The 19,655-nt window shown below is 47.1% G+C and overlaps 1 protein-coding gene across 1 annotated transcript in view; it reads left to right on the top strand.

Moving 5' to 3' along the window:
* Positions 1-19,655, top strand: part of DNAH9 (dynein axonemal heavy chain 9) — a 480,799-nt gene that overhangs the window by 143,299 nt on the left and 317,845 nt on the right. Inside the window, exons 29-33 of the mRNA XM_090059292.1 lie at positions 4,787-4,944; positions 7,322-7,460; positions 8,295-8,582; positions 13,322-13,532; positions 16,711-16,838. Of these exons, the coding sequence (XP_089915418.1) occupies positions 4,787-4,944; positions 7,322-7,460; positions 8,295-8,582; positions 13,322-13,532; positions 16,711-16,838 (924 nt within the window). The remainder of the gene's footprint in view (positions 1-4,786; positions 4,945-7,321; positions 7,461-8,294; positions 8,583-13,321; positions 13,533-16,710; positions 16,839-19,655) is intronic.

The raw sequence follows: 19,655 nt of genomic DNA, 5'->3' as shown, positions 1-19,655 counted from the left end.
AAGCAAGTAAGCTGCTGGTAGTATCCTGATGAAGCTTGTGATGTGGAAACAACACTTTATTGACAGGACCTTATATAAAGAACTACTTACAGTAGAGAAACAACATTCTTGCTACTGTCCTTTGCAAGGATCTAGGGCCTTAGCTTGTATAACACAGAGTAAGTCCTCTGGAAACATAGAGTGTCTAGGAAGTGCAGCATCCCAGTGTTGGCACTGGATTTATGACTGAGTCCTGATACCTCGTTCTGGGCAAGCATAACCTTTCTTTAAATCGATCACAACTCCTTCCATTCAATAATAGGCTAATTTTATTGATACACAGTGATAGAAAATAACAGTAATGCAGCCAAAGCAAACACAATGTTTAGAAAATCCATCCTGTGGTTCTTGCTTGAATGTCAGACATCAGCAATCTTGGAGGTTGAGGGCTGATGCCACCCTGCTGTTCTGGAAAACCCTCCTTTTGTATTTTTTTTTTCTTCTGACAAGTCTTCATTTCTAGGTATCATTGATTGTTTTCCTTTTGATTGTTGTCCACGTTCTACTCTGTTGGCCCAAACCCATCCCATGCATACATCTTAATTTGGTCCTTTGCCAGTGTTTTAATTTGGGCATCCCTGGGCGTGTCTACACATGGCGCTTTAATGTGCATTAGCCTAAGTTAATGAACATTAATGGTGTGTGTCTATGCATGTATACCCTTAATGTGCATTTAAATGGCAAATTTAGGTTATTTGTACCTAAATTTGATACCTGAAAATGCAGGTGCCAAATTTAGGCATGAATATTTAAAGCACATGTGTAGATGTGTTAAAGCGCGTTAACGTTGTGTGTGTGGACTGGTTTGGGACTAACAGTGTTAATGTGCTATAATGTGCTATAATGCTTGCACGTGTTGATGCCTGCCTAAACCTATTTAATGTGCATTAAGCTAACTTGCATTAAATTTGAGCTGACTCAAATGAACATGTAGATACTCCTTCGTTTCCTAATTCAGTCATTCTACCAAAACCAGAAATTTCTTCCCAAGTTACGGTTCATCACTATGACTTGATGCTAATTCTGCATGTCCTGATCTTGTTATAGGTTCTAAGAAAACACAATGCCTGTTTTGTTGCTACATGCTTTCAATTTCCCAGGATGTATGTGCCTGTTTGTCTAACACAGTGATGAGAATATGAATCTTCATCACAAATAGACTTAGAAACCAGCTAACCCTTGCTGTTCCCCTGGATCATTGTTCTAATGCAATATTTGCTCTACCTACAAGCCAGTTTCTACAAGCAAATTTCTAAATATTCTCTAGTTATCCACCAGCTGACACCAGGAATCTCCTAGTGTCACACTCCCTGGATACCCTAGGGGCATTTTTACACAGGCAAACACTGGAACGTTAGGCACGTTGAAAAGTGCAGCGCACTGCATCACTTGCAGTTGTATAAGCGGTGAAATGAAAATCAGTGCCCGGAAAATGGTAGTGGCATGCTTTTGACTTAAAATGCAGAGAACGTATTTTAGTTCAAAAGCGTGCTGCCCCCGTTTTCTCCATGCAGACATGCATTTCACCAATTACACAACTGCAAGTGAAGCAGCACTGTGTGCATCAGCTCATGTGCGGAGCAGACTTGGTTAATTAAGTCTGCTCCAATGCGCCAGATCTCTGGTGCGCCTGGGCACAAAAAGTTCTGGGTTCCCAAGAGGACTCATTCTGTCAGACAATTAGCCATTAATCTGGAAAAATCTTTTTTTCTTCATTCTGCCTTCTAGAAACAATGTGTTTGTTTGTTTGTTTTTAATTTGAGGACATGTATGCAACAAAACAGTATTTCTGGGCATGTGCAGAAGTGGAACATCAGGCCTTGGGGAACTTTAATGTAAGAAACTGAAATGTTGATGGACTTTTTGTGCCCTGGGGTTAGGCAACAGCTGAGCATAGGCTTTGAGCATCCTGGTTTGTATTTTGCGTATCCAAATCCCTCAAAATCCAAGTCATTTTGTGGATCTAGGTCTTAAATGACTTGTCTAGCAATCCAAAGACTTGGATATAGAGCCCAGCAGTTCTGACAGCCAGTTCTGTGAAGTTCAAGATTATAAATTGCTATTAGATTATCAAACCTGATTTTTGGCCTATGGTAATCTCTCCTCTAATCATAAGGATTAGTTCATCTGACATCTTCAAAAAATGCACGATTGGTTAGAAGTTTTTATATATTACTCTGTTTTGACTTTTGTTCTTTCAGACTATAGTTGAAAGTTGACAATGAAGATCTTTGAGGATATTCAAATAAAAGAGGAAAAAAAACATAGAAATGGTTTCATCTTTAATAATTCTTTCTTAAGTTAGTTAAAATGCTGCAGCTGTATAAGTATCATTGCTGTCATTTAATCATCATATTTGTAAACTGCCACGTGGGAGTGTTACCATGGTCATATTTAATTACATGTCTTGCTTATACAGCTAAAGTCAACAGAGTTTCTTATAGGAGAAATGAGTTTAATTGATTACTTTCTAAGGCAACATGGGGTGTTCAGATTGCATGGGTGGAAAAAATATGAAAATCTGTTCTCTCACTGAAAATACTGTTATTAAAACACTGATTAGCCTTAGCATTTAAAATTCCTTAGGAACTTTATGAATGAGAAGTACCAAACAAAAATCTATGCAGACAAAAAGACAAACATGATACTAGTGAGGAAAGGTTAAAGAGAAGGTATACCACAAGTGTGTTTGTTACTGAGCTTTGATACAGCATTTCACAAAGTCTTTCTTAACTAATTTGGTGATCTTTTGGCATTATTCTTTATGGGTACATCCAGATAAGTAGGAACGTGTGCTTTGCAGCACCTTAGAGGCTTTTGAGGTGTTGCAAAATGTATGTGGTTTATATTTCACCGACATTAGGGCTGGAAGGAACCCCGGAGGATCATCGAGTCCAGCCCCCTGCCCCAGGCGCAGGAAGTCAGCTGGGGTCATAGGATCCCAGCAAGATAAACATCCAAATTTCTCCTGAAGGCGTTCAAAGTAGGTGCTTGAACCACCTCTGATGGCAGGCTATTCCAGACCTGGGGTCTTGGACAGCAAAGACGTTCTTCCTTATGTCCAGCCTGAAACAGACTTGCAGGAGTTTATAACTGCCTGTGAAAAAGTTCTCTGCACTGCATATTTGCAGCATGGAACCAAAATTAGATACCAGGAAATCCTGGTACCTAAAAAAAAAAGTTTATAAAAAAGAAAGCAGGGTGGTAGATGTGGCTGCAGCATGCATCACCGGAAACCAGAGCCTGGCCAGCCAGATTGACACTGTGGATGCTGGCCAGGCTCTATATGCCCAGATCACCACTGCTGCAGCCCTGAGAATATCCCAGGTATGGCTTCTGGGACCAGCCCAGATGCTGGCCTCAGCCTTCCTACCTAACCTGGGGTAATTTGCCATGCATCAGAGCATGTCGTCAGGGGCAGTCCCCAGAGACAAGTAGCATCCATGCAGCTATGTGCTGCTGCTCTTTGTCTCTGGGGAAACACACATGCATGCTCATGGGGATGTACCCTATGGCTGTGTCCACACAAGTGCACACATGCCTCTTGCCCCGCCTCAAACCCCTTTGAGGCAGGGCAACAGGCACATGTGGGAACAAAAAAATGTTCCCTGTGCTGAAAACTTGCAGCGTGCGGAGAACATTAGATCCCTGGATATCCAGGGGGCTAAAAAAATCAATGTATTTTACAGAGTGACCTGAGATTTTTTTTTTTATCAGGGATTTTTCAGTTTTCCAATAGGTAACACCTGAATTCCTGCTAGGAAGGCTAGGGGTAGGACACTGCTTGCTCAGAGCTGGCACCTTGGACCCATCTGGCTGTGGCCAGGAGGACATGTTGTGACAGTTGAAAACAGGCCCTGACGCCCAGAATATCTTCCGGGCGATAGCTGCCCAGATGGCTGGGCAGGGGCACACATGGTATTAGTGCCGCACAAAGGCCAACTCTGCAGCCACAGTCCACTGGCAGCTGGCGCAGAGGGGCAGATGCCTCTACTGGCTCTGCAGTCCCCATCCAAGTCTGGCAGGTGCACAGCAGGTCACAGCCAGGCAGCATCTCCCACTGCCAGACTGCTGCAGTGGGTAGAGGGTCCAGGGAACTCTCAGGGCTGCTTCAGCAGTCCAGTTGACACAAGGGGTAGTGTCCCCAGGTATCAATTGGGTGGGCCCCACAAGCTGCTGAGAGCTAGTAGCCCTGAGCTACTTGCCAAGGAGGATTTTTATACTGCTGGGGCCAGGACAGGGCAGCTTTTTATACTGCTGGGGACAGCACAGGTGCTGGCACTGGGCTCTAGCTCCCCCTGGCTGAAGATCTGGGAGGAGCCAGGCAGGGTTATTTTGCCCCAAGTGGCACAATTTGCTCCACAACAAAGTGCATGTCCAAGTACATGCATTGAAGCAAAAAGCCCTGGCTCAAATTTGTACCACTTCTATTTGAGTTGCTGCAAGCGCACATGCTTGCATGTGTGGATGTGGTCTATGAGTTTTCATGAAAATAATAATACTTCTGTACAGAATCTTGTATTTCTCTAATGAGCAGTGACAGAGACAGGGGATTTTAGGGTACAGTGAAAGGTTGTAGTGCTTGCACCATGATTGGGGGTTGATTCTGTTCCTTTGATTAACCCCAATTTTATGAAGTACCATGTCCTTATCATGGAGGTTCAGTATGAATCAGTCATTGAAGGATACTTTGGTGTGGGATTTTGTAACTGAATGCTAAAACTAATATATTGGGTCTTATTCTCAGGTAAAGAGCATACAGGATGCTATAAGAGACAAAAAACAACACTTCAATTTCCTTGGAGAAGAAATTAATTTAGTACCCTCTGTGGGTATTTTCATTACTATGAATCCTGGTTATGCTGGACGAACTGAGCTACCTGAAAACTTGAAAGCCCTTTTCAGGTAAAGGCAGACAAGCTTTTGGACTCTGCATGACAACATTTGAAAAAGTAGCTTGTTATTGTCTTCAAGCGACTCCAAACAAACCATATTTCACTATTGTTCCAATTCACTTTTAATGAGAGTTAATTGACATCTCACATCTTGGACAAATTATCTTGTTTTCTAAATATATAAGGAAGATAAATGTGCCTTGGGCTGGTGGTGAAAAAAGGTTCTTACCTCTTGGCTGTTTGGTGACTCTGTAAACTGAGTTAGCATTGTAGGTTTAGTGACACAATACAGATGCCACCATCTTAATTAATACTAACAGTCCCCCTTTCATTCTCAACAAAGGGGCCTAATTGCCTTAGGTCTCATCTCAATCTAATGGTGACCCTTTCCCACCAGGGTTGGAGACCAGCTTGATGAGCATTATGTAACCTAGGCTTGGCATGACCTCTAGCATACTCCATACTCTACTATATTCTTTCTAGATTGGTAAGAGATTTAGGACAAGTTTTTAAGAGGTGCATAGGCACCTGTGGCAGGGCACTGTTTGTGCCTGCCACTTTAAGACCTAAGCCAAGCAGCCAGCAGGTGCCTGACTGCAGTAGCCATTTTAGATTCAGGGCTGCCTATATAACCAGAGCATTTTGCTGCTCGTAGGCCAGGCAGAAACATTGCCTGGCTGAAAAGCTTCATGGAATGTCGTGGAGGCAAGGGCAGGAGCTGTAGGGGATGGATTGGAGGCTCCTGGTCCTGGGCATGACCTAAAACTGCACCCTGCCAGGAGCGGGTGGCCTTGTGGGGATCTCAGTGGTGTGGGAGCCCCCAGGAAATGCCAGGCCAGTTACCACCCCTGTGAAAGGTGGGTTGGAGCACCTTAACCCCAGCTCCCACAACCGGGTGGGTTAACACTGAGTAGGGGCCAGAAGGCAGACCCCAGGAGTGAGAGTGGGGCTAGAGTGGCAGAGGCCTGACAGAGTACCCTTGACTGGTCAGGGCAGGGGCCAGGACCAGAACAGTTGGAAGGGCCAGGGGCCCACCACAAGGGACGCCCAGAGCTGGAGGCCTGGGGTTCTGACTGGCCCAAGAGGGGAAATGGTTCCAGGGAGCCAGGCAGCCCGAGTGAAGGCAGGGTAGGTCGCCTGAATGGAGGGATCTTGGAGGATCCTGATGGGAGGATTCAGAGGCCCAGTGCAGGGCCTGGCGACAGTAACAGCTGGATGCCACCTGTGAGGCATGGGCTGCGGTGTAGGGGAGGTATGGAGCCGCAGATAGCGCCCCCTGGCATTGGGGCAAGAAAATGGGCAGCCTCCTGTTACCACACCTAAGGGTATAGTTAGTGCTTCTCTGCATCTCTGGTGGGTAAATATCTTAAAAAACCCTAGTCCTTAGTGTCCTGAGTAATCGAGTCAGCAAGTTTCTTCACAGTGATCAGTAAGACTCCATCCTTCTCTGATCTTGGACATAGTAAGCATTTTGAACTATTGGTTTTCATGAAGATTCATCCTGTAGCCATTTTAGGAGGCCAATTTCTGTAACTGTATCTTCATATTATTATGAACTTCCCTCCCATAAATGGATCTAGAATTTTGAAAAGGGGAGTGCAGATGGGGAATTGCATCATTACATATAAAACGCATTTTTCTCCAGTTGAAAATAAAGTAGAAGATTAATATGTTGGAGGCCTAGGGCTGTATTATTTGGTTTAGGACTGAAGCAAGAATGAATATAACTTTGTTGGAATGAGTTAGAAACGATCTGCAGGGATGTGAAATAGGAGCATCATTAGCAGGAGTGGCTAACAAGCAGCAGAATTACAGAACAAAGGATAGCTTGATTGGTAGAACATCAAGACCATTAAAAAGAACAGAGGGTTATTAAAACCTGTATTTCACAGGGTTAGAAGGGATCAGGTAGATTACAATGAGCCATGGAGTCAATTGACTCCCTCAGCAGTACCTGACTAGGAATGCTGCTACCACTGCCAGGCAGCTGGTTTTAAACTTTGCGTGAAGCAGGACTCAAAGGGTGTTGAAAGTATATTAGTGCCGCCACCTTAGATCGACCCCTGGTCTTGACGCTGACAGTTTCAGACTAAAAAGCACATTCTTTAATGGCTAGAACAAGGCTCAGGGAAATCCAACTGGCTGGGAAAATTGTTTATCCTGAATTTAACCTATGATCCAGTATTGCACCTTAATGGGCTTTGTATTTTATATAGGTCCTCCAAATCAAAATCAACACTAGCCTCAACTACCCTTCATCATTAGAATGCTGCAACGCATGTCACTCATTTGTGCAAAAAAATGTCTATTTTGTGGCTTATACATACACTGATTGTACTTAAAGAGATAATGCCATTCTATTATATTTTCTCTATCTTTGTACGTAGACCATGTGCAATGGTTGTGCCAGACTTTGAGCTGATTTGTGAAATCATGTTGGTGGCTGAGGGATTCATTGAAGCCCGGCTGTTAGCCAGAAAGTTCATTACTCTTTACCAGTTATGCAAAGAGCTTCTCTCAAAACAAGTGAGTCCACTGCAGTGGGTTTCAAGTCTAATTAAATTTCTTGATTTCTTAATAACCAGAAACACTAGGGGTGATATTTTCCTTTAAGTTCTAAGACTTGACTGATGTTTGTATCAACAGATACACAAGATTTAATTTAATTAATATGTTTAGGCTGAAAATTAGGTAAAGGTTTCTATTTATCAAAGCAACGAGGTTCTGGAACAGATTCCAGTAGGAGTGCTGGGGTAATGCCTCAAACAACATTGTAAGGTGGCAGGAGGAAAGGGTTTGGATCCAAAAACCAATCAGAACAAAGGAAGGAATGTCCCATATTAAAACTGTAGCCAGTAGGCTAATGACATTATCAGGATCTGAAAATTCTTGCTGCTCCTTTTGGCTGAGTCTGTCATAGTTTACTTCAACCACAGCATTTCTGACTTCTGAGCTGATAGGACTAGGGGAAAATTGGAGTTGCCTGCAGCCTAATGCTCCTAGACCTGTGGATCTTCCTGCACAATTTCAAATCTAGAGGAGCACTGGATGAAGTAGAGAGGATAGTGGACTAGGGAGAATGGGGATGGAGTAGAGAAGATGCCATGGGTCTCATCTCAACTTCCCCTAGTGTATTGTACAATCTGACTATTAAACTGACTGATTCCCGTTGAAGGAGTCTGGGCTTGGAAATCCTCCCAGGAGCCAGATACAATGTGTTCGGCAGTGAAAACTATGTTGATAGTAGAAGATTGAGATGAATTGCTGCTGTTGGCTTGCATGGCAGTGTGGGTGTTTGAAAGTACTATGCTCAGGTTCTGGCATACTAACTATCAGTGACTCATTTCATTTTGGCCTTAGGATCACTATGACTGGGGCTTGCGTGCAATTAAGTCAGTTCTAGTTGTTGCTGGATCTCTTAAGAGAGGTGACCCAGATCGGCCTGAAGACCAAGTTCTTATGCGCTCTCTTCGTGACTTCAACATCCCTAAGATTGTGACAGATGACATGCCAGTGTTCATGGGACTAATTGGAGATCTTTTTCCTGCTCTTGACGTACCCAGAAAACGAGACTTGAATTTTGAATCAATTGTGAAGCAGGCTGTGTTGGACCTAAAACTGCAGGCTGAAGACAACTTTGTGCTCAAAGTAAGTAGGGAAAAAATCTTCCATATCCACTCAAACTTTCATTGAAACTTTATCATTCTCTAGGGCAGGGTATTCTAACTGGTTGCCCATGGGCTGCATGCAGCCCCTGAAAGGTTGGAATGAGGCCCACAAACATGGGTTCCAGGCATGGCTGCCACTCCCTCACCCCCTGGCTGTAACTCCTGCTACAGCAGCTAGGTTATTGGGGTTCCCCTGCCCTCCCCTTGCTTCTACTTTGTTCTGGCAGCCCGAGGTGAGGTAACATAATGGGAGAGGGCTGGGGTGCCCATGTTGTGTGCGTGTTGAGGGAGGGTCCAGGGCTGTTCACACTGTGAAAAAAAAAGGCAGGAGCCAGGCAGCCCACACTGCAGGTGATGAGTGCAAGTCTGGGAGGGAAGGGGAAGCTGGGCTGTCCTTATGCCCCGCACAGTTGGGAGAGGAGAGCCAGGTTGTTTGTGCTGTGTGCGTGGTGGTTGGGGGCAAATTAGGCTGCCTGTGCAGCAGGAGAGAGCCTTGGTTTGTGACTCCCAGTTGTCCAGAATTCATGTAGCCCTGTTGTAGACCATTCTTTGGTTTTAGTGTTCCATGCAATATTCCCATTTTACCTTGTCTGAGGAATATTAGACTGTGGTATTTTTGACTTACACACAGGACGCTGACAAACATACCCCTCCCCCCCAACAAAACAAACAAAAAACCCCAAGTACCTAAAACCAGCACTTTACTGAAAGAGTAAGTGCATTAGTTTGAAGTGGCTCCCCAGTGTCTGTATAGATTGGGTGCTTCAGTGGGACTTCTTGGCACTTTTATCTAAAAGCTGATTAAATCAGCTTTTAGATAAAAGCACTAAAAAGCCCTGCTAAAGTGTGCAATCTATACAACCTTTGGCAAGCTGGGTCAAACTAACACAATGCGTCTTCTGGGCATGTTCTGTGAATATGTTAGCATCTACACAGCTGCTGAGCACAGGCAGTAGGATCATGGGTATAAGTCCCAGAATTCTACTGGAGAAAAAAAAAACTAGCTGGGAGCAAAGGTTATCGTATTAATAGTTTTAACAACTGAATAGTTGGTGCATTTGCGAAGGAAGTGGGAGACCCAGATTTTAGACCTGCTCGAACAGAGAGGACTTGTACCTGCATTTCTGACTTCCAAGCACACTGCTTGAATCATTGTGTGGCAAGTTAAGCATTATATAGCTTCCTTCTCTCACACTTCTTTAAAGCTGGATCCTACAGCCCTCAACAGCAAGAGCTATGTGGGGCTAGGACAAGGAGCAAAAGCTAGTAGGTTTGTGCCTTAATAAAATGTCTGCTGCCCTAGAAAGGAACAAGCCCTGTATTTTAGCCTGGACACTTGCTCCCATTGGGGCAAAAATGTTCCCTTTCTTTTTGTACATAAGAATACAATTATTCTTTCCTGGGGGACTTATGCATGTGTCTAACTGTACCCGCCTTGCCACTGTGCAGGGGTGGATCACTGGGAGAGGGGTGTTGAAGTTGCACCCTCCTTGAATTCCTTGGAGTGATTCAAGCATGGTCATGTACCCCATGCGCCCACCATCTGAAGCCCCCTTTCCAAAATCCTAAGGCGTGTCTACACATGTGAATGTTGTGGGTGGGGTGGAGGGGTTTACTCTATAATAAATGACTCTAGAGCAGGGGTTCTCAATCCCCAGGCTGCAGCCCTATGCTGGGCCACAGTGGGTCGGCTGCCAGTCTGCAGCACAGTTGGCTGCTGAACCGTGGCCCCCAAGAGGCAGGCAGAAAGGCCATTGCTTGATCTTCAGGGCCTGCAGCAGCGTAGGGTTTGGCCCGCCCACCCACCCATGGTGTGAGAGGGTATCTTTACCTGTCTTCTAGCCGTAAATTCCAACTGTAGTTGACTGCGACTGCTGGGCCATGGTTTGCTGGGTCGTGGCATGAAAACTTTGGGAACCCCTGCTCTAGAGTAAGCCCACCCTGGGCAGGTGTCTACACAAGCAGGGATGTGGTAGAAAATTTTCTGCTCCTGGCAGCAGTCTTCTCCCACCCGCTCTGGCCCTGCACCAACACCCTGCAGCACCCAGGAGTAGCTTTTGGCTCCCACTGGGTGCTAGCTCAGGGGCTGGCTTGGGAGCACAGGGCCAGGAGATAGCTGTCTCCTGGCAGGGGCTGCGAGATTGTGCCTTGCCTCCAGGAGCTGCCTGCTGCCAGGGTGGGCTCTGGTGGTGGACCCAGGGTGGGGACTATGTCCCCCTGCCCCAGCAGCAGGGAGCTCTCGGCCCTGACTCCCAAATCAGGAGTGAGGAGCTTGGAAACAGCTGCAGGGGAGGGGCAGGTCCCAGTCTCCTACCCCAATATGCTGGTGGGGCAGCCAGTAGCAAGCCCCCGGCTGGGCAGGGATTCTCCATCTAGCCAGGGACTTATTTCTAGCTGCCCTACCAGCAGATGGGGTAGGTAGCATGGATCTGCCCCACCCCTACAGCTCTTTCCAAGTCTTGTACTTTGATTGCCTGATCATGGCATAGGGCTGGGACAATTCCCAGTCAGCCCCGGGGTGTGCCTGGAAGTCTGCACATGTAGCCTGGAGCTGGCTGGGGAGTGGTCATAGGTGGCAGAAGAGGGGTGGCCTAATGGGGCGTGGCAGTAACATGGGGCAGTAATAGGGCCACACGGCAGCCTAGCTGCGGGCTTCCAGTGGCTGCAGCAGGGGTGGGGAGGGGAATGCAGGCAGTAGTGAAGGAGTGGGGCTAGGGCTGGGGGAGGGGCAGGCACTAGGGGTGGGGCGTGGGACTGAACCCTGAGCAGCTTGTTGGGGGGTGCAGCTCTTGCTGCTACACATGCCCCTGGATCTATGTGGAGCAGGGTGGGCTCCAGGTGCAGGCTGGGGCTGGGCTTTTTCCAGTGGGGGAAGGAAACGGTGCAGACTACACTTGGGATGGGTGGTGGCAGCACTAGGAGGGGGTTGGGGGGGCTGCAGCCACCCCAAGATATGCCATAGCCCACTCAACCATCCTTGTAGTGCCACCGCTGCCTGCTGAGAGCGCACTGCACCCGCCCTGCCCCCAGCCGGGAATGCCCAGCACTGCCTTGGCCCCAGCCTGCAGTGGCAACCCACCCTGGCCTGCGCAGATCTGGGGGCACCCCCCTTCCCATGTCTCCAGGGACATGTGCAGCAGTGGGAGCCGCCAACCCTACCTGTGCTCCGTGGACAAGCCACGGTTCTGTCCTGCGCCCTGCCCCACCCGCCCCCTCTGTTCAGGGCCTGGCAGGGCGGGCTCTGGGGTCACAGGGGCTCCATCCCCTCAGCCAGGTGGTGCAGCTGAGGCTGGCTGTACTCCAGCCCCTGGCTCCAGGCCCCCCTGGGCAGTGCTGGGCCAGGGCTGGGGCTGGGGCAGTCTGGGCAATGCCACTCCCCATTACAGCCCTTTCCCCTCCTCCCACCCCTTCCGCTGCAGACTTTTCTGCCTGGTGGGGGGGGGGGGGGGGGAGGGGGGTTGGCACATGCACACACTTAGTCCCCCCCCCCCCCCCCCCCCCCCAAAAAAATTACTTCTCTGCCTATGGGACTGGTCAAAATGGGACAGTTGCCAGCCATGTCCAGGCTGCATGTGCAGACTTTCCCCACAGAGCCCAGAGCTGGCTGGAAACTGACCCAGTTAGGGGCAGGTCCCATCCAGCTCTAGGCTGTGTGGGGAGCCCTTTCCATGCAGAGTTCCCAGCGTGAGCTCTGGGATGGTAGAGCACAGGATGGGGAGCTTGTTCCTAGCCCCAGCTCTGTAATGGTGAGCTAGAGCTGGGAGCAATTTCCCCAGCCCCCACTCCACGATGGCAGAGCAGGGACTGGTGCTCCCTGCTGCCGGGGTAGGGGCACATTGTCCCCTCCTGGGCTCCAGTGGGGGAGCCTGCCCTGGCAGCAGGCAGCTCCTTGGGGCAGGGAGCAATTTTCTTCTCCCTGCTGCTTGGCTGATCTGGAGCAAATTTGCTCCTGGTTGGTTGTCTATATGTGCTGTACTGTGCAGTAATTAGTCATGAGTTAATTTGCTATTTGTATTTACTTGTAGGATATTTACTCACAATTAGAGCAAATTACTGCGCAGTAAGGGTCAGCACGTATAGATGGTGCCACTTACTACACACAATAATTAGCTGGACTGTGAAGTAAAGAGTCTTATGTAGACCTGTCCCTAGATCTGTTATTCCTGATGTGTGTTTACTTCTCATGCTTAGTAGCTGGGTGTATACTTATGTGAACAGGTAATAAAATGCTTTTTGTACAAGTAATAGAATCACAACTATGTAAAGTTGCCAAAAAATGCCACTTTCACAGCTGGAAAACTGCCATTTGTGTGTGGAAAGAGAATTCTGCACATATGTCATGTCCTCTGCTAGTCTGTGTCAAATCAGGTTTTGATTTTAGTGGTTCTGTGGAGGTTTAAACCACCGGTTTATCTGGCTCTTCAAGTTCTATCATGCCATGGTCTGTCTTAATCCATGCGACTGGTCCAGAGTTCATGTTGGAACCAGATTTCTCTAATGAGAACTCTGAAAGAGGCTGGGGATAGCCTACCTTGTAGAACTTCACTAACGGCTCCTTGGCCTAAGCATTACAGTAATATAATGTTCCTCTTCTAGTTTGCAAGAAAACACTGATGTCAGAAGAACTATCCTAATAGTGCCAGGTAGCCTTTTAGTGAAGTGTGACTTTTGTATTATTATCTGAAATTTGGAGATTTTTTTCTTTGACTTCTCTTCCAGGTGGTGCAGCTAGAGGAGCTTCTGGCTGTGAGACACTCTGTTTTTTTGGTGGGTAATGCTGGAACTGGCAAATCTCAGGTTTTGAAATCTCTTTACAAGACTTACCAAATAATGAAGTGTCGCCCTGTCTGGACAGACCTCAACCCCAAAGCAGTCACCAATGATGAACTTTTTGGCATTATCAACCCAGCAACAAGAGAATGGAAAGATGGTAAATGTATTCAGCTCCAACACCCCCAGCAGTGAGAGTAAACTTAATCAAATACAGCCACAGCAGTAACAATAGTTCTTCGCACTCATGCATGGTTCCAAAGCTCAAACATTCATTCATCTGACATCTGCAGTATACTGTGGTTTTGTTGCTGATAGGACATGTGGGATACCCTACCCATTCTAATTTTTAATGAGTTGTCTTGATATAAATCTTGCTTTAATATAACTATACCATAAATATCAACTGCCTTGTTTGATAATCATGCCGTGTATGAAAGACTAAATGGAATAAGCTGCTGCTCATGATGGGCTAAACCAGAATGCTTGGGATATTTTCAAATCAGGAATGATCTAATTACATGAGAGTGGAAAGGGGCACTGTTACTCCACTGTATGTTGTCTTCATTAGGCACATTTCACCCTCTCTCCACCATTAGTAATACAAATGCCAACAGCATTTCCATAAAGATTTCCCATGCCTCACAAGTGGCATGTGCTGGCTCCTGGTCCCTTTGTAAAATACCAAATATTTTAATGTGTAAGTATTTATGTAGGGAAAAGTGATCATTTTGTGGACTTTTGGTCTGTTCTGCAGAGCTTCTGCTATATTTTCAGGATTATTACTCTTAATATTCATTATTTACTTCCCCTTAGTCACTGTGTTGTATCCCAGTACTATAGTGCTTAGGGTCAGAAGGGACCTAAACAGATTATCAGGTCTGACCCCCTGCCCTGGGCAGGAAAGGGTGGTAGGGTCATATCATCCCAGCCAAATATCTGTCCAGTCTCCTCTTGAAGACCAAGGTAGGAGAGAGTACCACCTCACTTGGTAGCCCATTCCAGAGCCTCACAGCCCTAACTGTAAAGTAATGTCGCCTGATGTCTAGCCTGAACCTTCTCTCTAACAATTTGAGGCCATTATTCCTAGTAACCCTGGGTGGTTCCCAGGGGAACAGAGCCTCCCCCAATTCTCACTGGTCCTCCTTGGTGAGTTTGTAAATGGCCACCAGATTCCCTCTCAGCCTTCTCTTGTGGAGGCTGAATAGATTCAGGCCCTTCAGCCTCTTTTCGTACTGCCTGTCCCACTACCCGTTGACCATGCAAGTAGCCCTCTCCTGGACCCTCTCAATGCTAGCCACATTCCTCTTGAAGTGCGGCATCCAGGACTGAACACAGTACTCCAACTGTAGCTTGACCAATGCCACATAAAGAGGAAGGATCACCTCCCTAGACCTGCTTGTGATATATCTGTAGATGCACGACAAGGTGCGGCTAACCTTACTGACTGCTTCCTCGCATTGGCAGCTCATGTCCATCCTGGAGTCAGCAATGACTCCAAGTCCCCTTTCTGCCACCGTGTTGACAAGAAGGGTGTGTTGCTGGTTCCTTTTCCCTAGATGCAGTACCCTGCACTTGTCTGCATTGAATTCCATCCTATTCTCATCTGCCACCCCTGTAATTTGTCTAGATCTAGCTGAATTCTCTCCCTCCCCTCCAGCATGCCCACCTTGCTCCACAACTTGGTATCATCAGAGAATTTGGACAGTGCACATTCCACACCCACATCCAGATCACTGATAAAGATGTTGAACAGTACAGGCCCCAGGACCAAGCCCTGGGGGACTCCACTGGCCACATCCCTCCAGGTCGAAAACAATCCATCCACCACCACTCTCTGGGTACGACCATCTAGCCAATTTGCCACCCATCTGACTGTGTAGGCATCAATGCCACAGTCACCTAGTTTTTTTAAGAGAATGTGGTGGGAAACAGTGTCAAAGGCCTTCTTAAAGTCCAGGAAGATGACATCCACCCTGCTCCATCATTCAGGGACTTTGTGACCTGTTCCTAAAAAGAAACCAGGTTAGTCAGGCAGGACCTGCCCTCAATGAACCCATGTTGGTTGCCCCTGAGCATTGCCTCCCCTGCTGGGCCCTTGCAGATGTGGTCTTTCACAAATTTCACAGACATTAGGGGTGGAAGGGACCTTAGAAGATCATCGAGTCCAGCCCCCTGCCCCAGGGGCAGGAAGTCAGCTGGGGTCACAGGATCCCAGCAAGATAAACATCCAATTTTTTCTTGAAGGTGTTCAATGTAGGTGCTTAAACCACCTCTAGTGGCAGGCTATTCCAGACCTTGGGGGCTCAGAAAGTAAAGAAATTCTTCCTTACGTCCAGCCTAAAACAGTCTTGCAGGAGTTTACAACTGTTCGATCTTATCATTCCTTGGGGCACTCTAGTGAACATACGTTCCCCCAGAAACTGGTGGTCACCCCTGATAAACTTATAGGTGGCCATCAGATCACCCCTGAGCCTGCGCTTTTCCAGGCTGAAGAGTCCCATAGCTCTCAGCCTGTCGTTGTAAGGTCTGTTTTCCTGACCTCTGATCATGCATGTGGCTTTTCTCTGGACTCTTTTGATAATTTTCTCAAAGGTCTTCCCAAGAACTGAGGTAAGACTGACTGGCCTATAATTGCCAGGGTCCTCCTTTCTCCCCTTCTTGTAAATGGGGACCACATTGGTCCTTTTTCAGTTCTCTGGTACCTGGTCAGAGTCCCACGAGCACTCACAGAGCCTTGCTAGGGGCCCTGCTATGACCCCCACCAGTTCCCTCAGCACCCTCGGGTGCAGAGCATCTGGACCTACTGATTTGTACTGATTGTATTAGTCTCCTTGATTTTACTGACATTTTTTTCTATCAGTATCATCCTTAGTGTTTCTCCCCTTAGTCTTTCCAAAACTTTCACCCAGGGCTTAATGCATCATGATTTCCCTGAATATAATTTCACTTGAGGAAGCATTTATAAGAAACTCCAAGACACAATCACATGGTTTTCAGTTTTTGTGTGTGTGTGTGTGAATTCACATCTCTTTTTACAAGTGTAGAGGATTCAGAATTCCCTATTCTTGCCTTCTGCCATTCCCAGGAGTATTGAGCTGCATGCAGGTCGCAATAGTTTTGACCAGCGCTAACTGAATGTACCTTTTTCTCTAAAGCAGGTTGATTTGGGATTGTGCTATGGTGGTTTGTTTTACTTAACTTGCACAAACTTACAGTGGAGTAACAGACCTCTAAATATGAAGCAGAAATAAAGAAGGTTGATTCCTTATCAAGTATTGGATAAAATTGGTAGGGCAGGATGAGTATTCACTGAACAATCTGTGTCATCCTCTCAGGACTTTTTTCATCGATCATGCGAGAGCTGGCCAACATCACACATGATGGTCCTAAGTGGATAGTACTGGATGGGGATATCGACCCAATGTGGATTGAGTCTCTTAATACTGTCATGGACGATAATAAGGTAATATGTGTAAGCTAGGGAAATGGCATATATATATTGCAGCTATTGAAACACCTCAGTTGAAGATGTAAGGGATTCTTCAGTGCTTAAAATCTTTAAGTCTGCATTGATTATTTTTCTCCAGTGGATGCATTAGCTGAAGCAGAAGTTGTCAGCTTTATGAAGAAATTATTGGGTGAAGTTCCCATGCCTGTGCTATACAAGAGATCATAAGAATCCCTTCGGGCCTTAACTTTTATAAATCTATGGGCATGTCTATATGTGCAAATAAGCACAATTAAAATTAATGTGTGTTAAGTGATTTTTGGCAGTGGCTTCAGGCTAGGCGCACACCTACCAGCAGAGGCCAGGGCACTGGGTGTGGGAGTCTCTGGTAGAGTACCTCGTGTTGCACTCTCCCCTCTAGCCCACCTGCCCTGCCTCCCGCACACCTCCTACCCCCTGGTCACCTCCAGCTCCATGCTCAGGATGTGCATGTGGTTGAAAGGAAAAAAAGCTTTATTACCCTCATAACCCCTACCTCTATCCCTCCCCACTCCTCTCAACACATAGAACCCTGTTCCTGCTATCTCCCCAACAAACAGAGCCCCTCCAACACCCTCCCCACCCACCGATAAAAAACCCTCTTCCCAAAATAACTATTTACAAAAGTCTCAGTCTTTTGGCAGGGGTGGGGGGAGGAGGGGATGGGGGCCTAGCAGGCAGAGCCTGGAGCCAGGTGCTCAGCACTCCAGCCTTGGACTGATCCTTCGTGGATCCAGGGGCAACAGCAAGTGTGGCAGGCAGTGGGCCCGTCCTCAGTGGCAAACAGCTCCCCCTCTGCCTGCCCGTTCCCCTTTGGTGCTGTACCTGGCACATCTGGGTCTTCAGCTGCATGGCCTCGGGGTGAGTGGTGGGGCTGGGCCTGGGCAGGTGGTGGGGGTCCCAAGGTAGGAGCCAGGTCAGGGGCTCCAGAATGGCGCTGGCTTTTATAGCCTGCAGGTAGGGCTGCCATAGAACAGCTCAGGCTGGGGCAGGAAAAAGGCCTAAGCAGGAGCCCTGAGGTTAAGCTTAGGGTGGCCCCCTAGTAGCTATGCAAACCTGGCACTAAAGTTAGTGCTGGGTCACGTCTACATGTGTGTTTCATAGATTTCGTAGATGTTGAGGCTGGAAGAGACCTCGAAGATCATCAAGTCCAGCCCCCTGCCCCAGGGGCAGCAAGGCAGCTGGGGTCAAAGGATCCCAGCAAGATAAGCATGCAAACACTTCTTGAATGAGTCTAGAGTAGGTACCTTCACCACCTCTGGAGGGAGTCTAGTCCAGGTCTTGGGGGCTCAGACATTAAAGAAATTTTTCCTTATGTCCAGCCTAAAGTGGTTGTGGAGGAGTTTATGACTGTTGGCTCTTGTTTTTCCTTTGGGTGCTTTGGTGAACGGATGCTCTCCCAGATCCTGATGTGCACCCCTTATATACTTATAAACAGCCACCAGGTCCCCCCTGAGCCTGCACTTTTCCAGGCTGAAGAGTCCCATGACTCTCAGCCTCTCTTCATAAGGCCTATTCTCTTGCCCTCTGATCATGCACATGGCTCTCCTCTGGACTTCTCTCAAGCGTCCTTCTTGAATTGTGGAGCCCAGAATTGGATGCAGTACTCCAGCTGTGACCTCACCAAAGCCGAGTACAGAGGGAGGATGACATCCTGAGATTTAGTTGAGAAGCATCTATGGATGGAAGCCAGAGTTTTGTTTGCTTTGCCAGATGCGACATCTCATTGGTGGCTCATGTTCATCTTATGGTGAATCATGACCCCCAAGTCTCTTTCAGCCATGGTGCTAGCAAGCATAGCACTGCTGAGCCTACAAGCATGCTGTAGGTTTTTTCTCGCAAGGTGGAGTACCTTACATTTATCTATATTCAACGCCATGTACATTGAATATCATTGAACATATCCACCCACTTACTAAGTTTATCCAGGTCCACCTGGATCACTAGTCTGTCCTCTGGTGTGGACGCTATGCTCCAAAGTTTAGTGTCATCGGTGAACTTAGCCAGTGCACTTGTGACACCAATGTCCAAATCTTTGATAAAAATGTGAAAAAGAACTGGTCCAAAGACAAAGCCTTGGGGGACACCAATGGTCACAGAGTGCCATGATGATTTGCTCCCATCGACCACTACTCTCTGGGTCTGACCTCAGAGCCAATTACCCAGCCATTGGACTGTGTTGAAGCTGAGGCCACAGTTGGCCATTTTTTCCATGAGGAGGTCATGGGACACCAGATCAAAAGCTTTTTTAAAGTCCAGATGTATGATGTCAATCTCTTCTCCCTTGTCCAGGTAATATGTCACCTGGTTCTAGAAAGAGATAAGATTGGTCAAGCAAGATCTACCCACAACATACCCGTGCTGGCTATCCCTCATGATGTTGCCTTCGGCCAGCTTATCCAGAAGGATCTCCTTGATAATTTTCTCCAAAATTTTACTGGGAATTGAGGTCAAGCTGATTGGCCTGTAATTCCCAGGATCAACTTTCTGTTCTTTCTTGAAGATGGGTACCATATCAGCCTTCTTCCAGTCCTCAGGTACTTCACCTGAGTGCCATGAATTTTCTAATGTTTTTGTTATCCCTGATATTTTTGTTATCCTTGATATGTGTGGCTAGATGGAGCTCGGTTACAGCCTTGGCTTTCCTGATCCGTTCCCTGCAGGTACAGACCAATGCTGAGTACTTCTCCTTGATGGTACTTCCAACCTTCCATCCTTTATAAGTCTGTCTTTTGAGGCATAGGAGGTCTCCTCAAGTTTCCTGCTGAGCCAAGGGGTTGCTGAGCCCTTTCT

Source organism: Crocodylus siamensis, chromosome 8 (assembly GCF_052110815.1).
Source record: "Crocodylus siamensis isolate JL-2025a chromosome 8, ASM5211081v1, whole genome shotgun sequence".
In the NCBI taxonomy this organism is placed as follows: Eukaryota; Metazoa; Chordata; order Crocodylia; family Crocodylidae; genus Crocodylus; species Crocodylus siamensis.
This window is presented reverse-complemented; position numbering and strand designations above follow the sequence as displayed.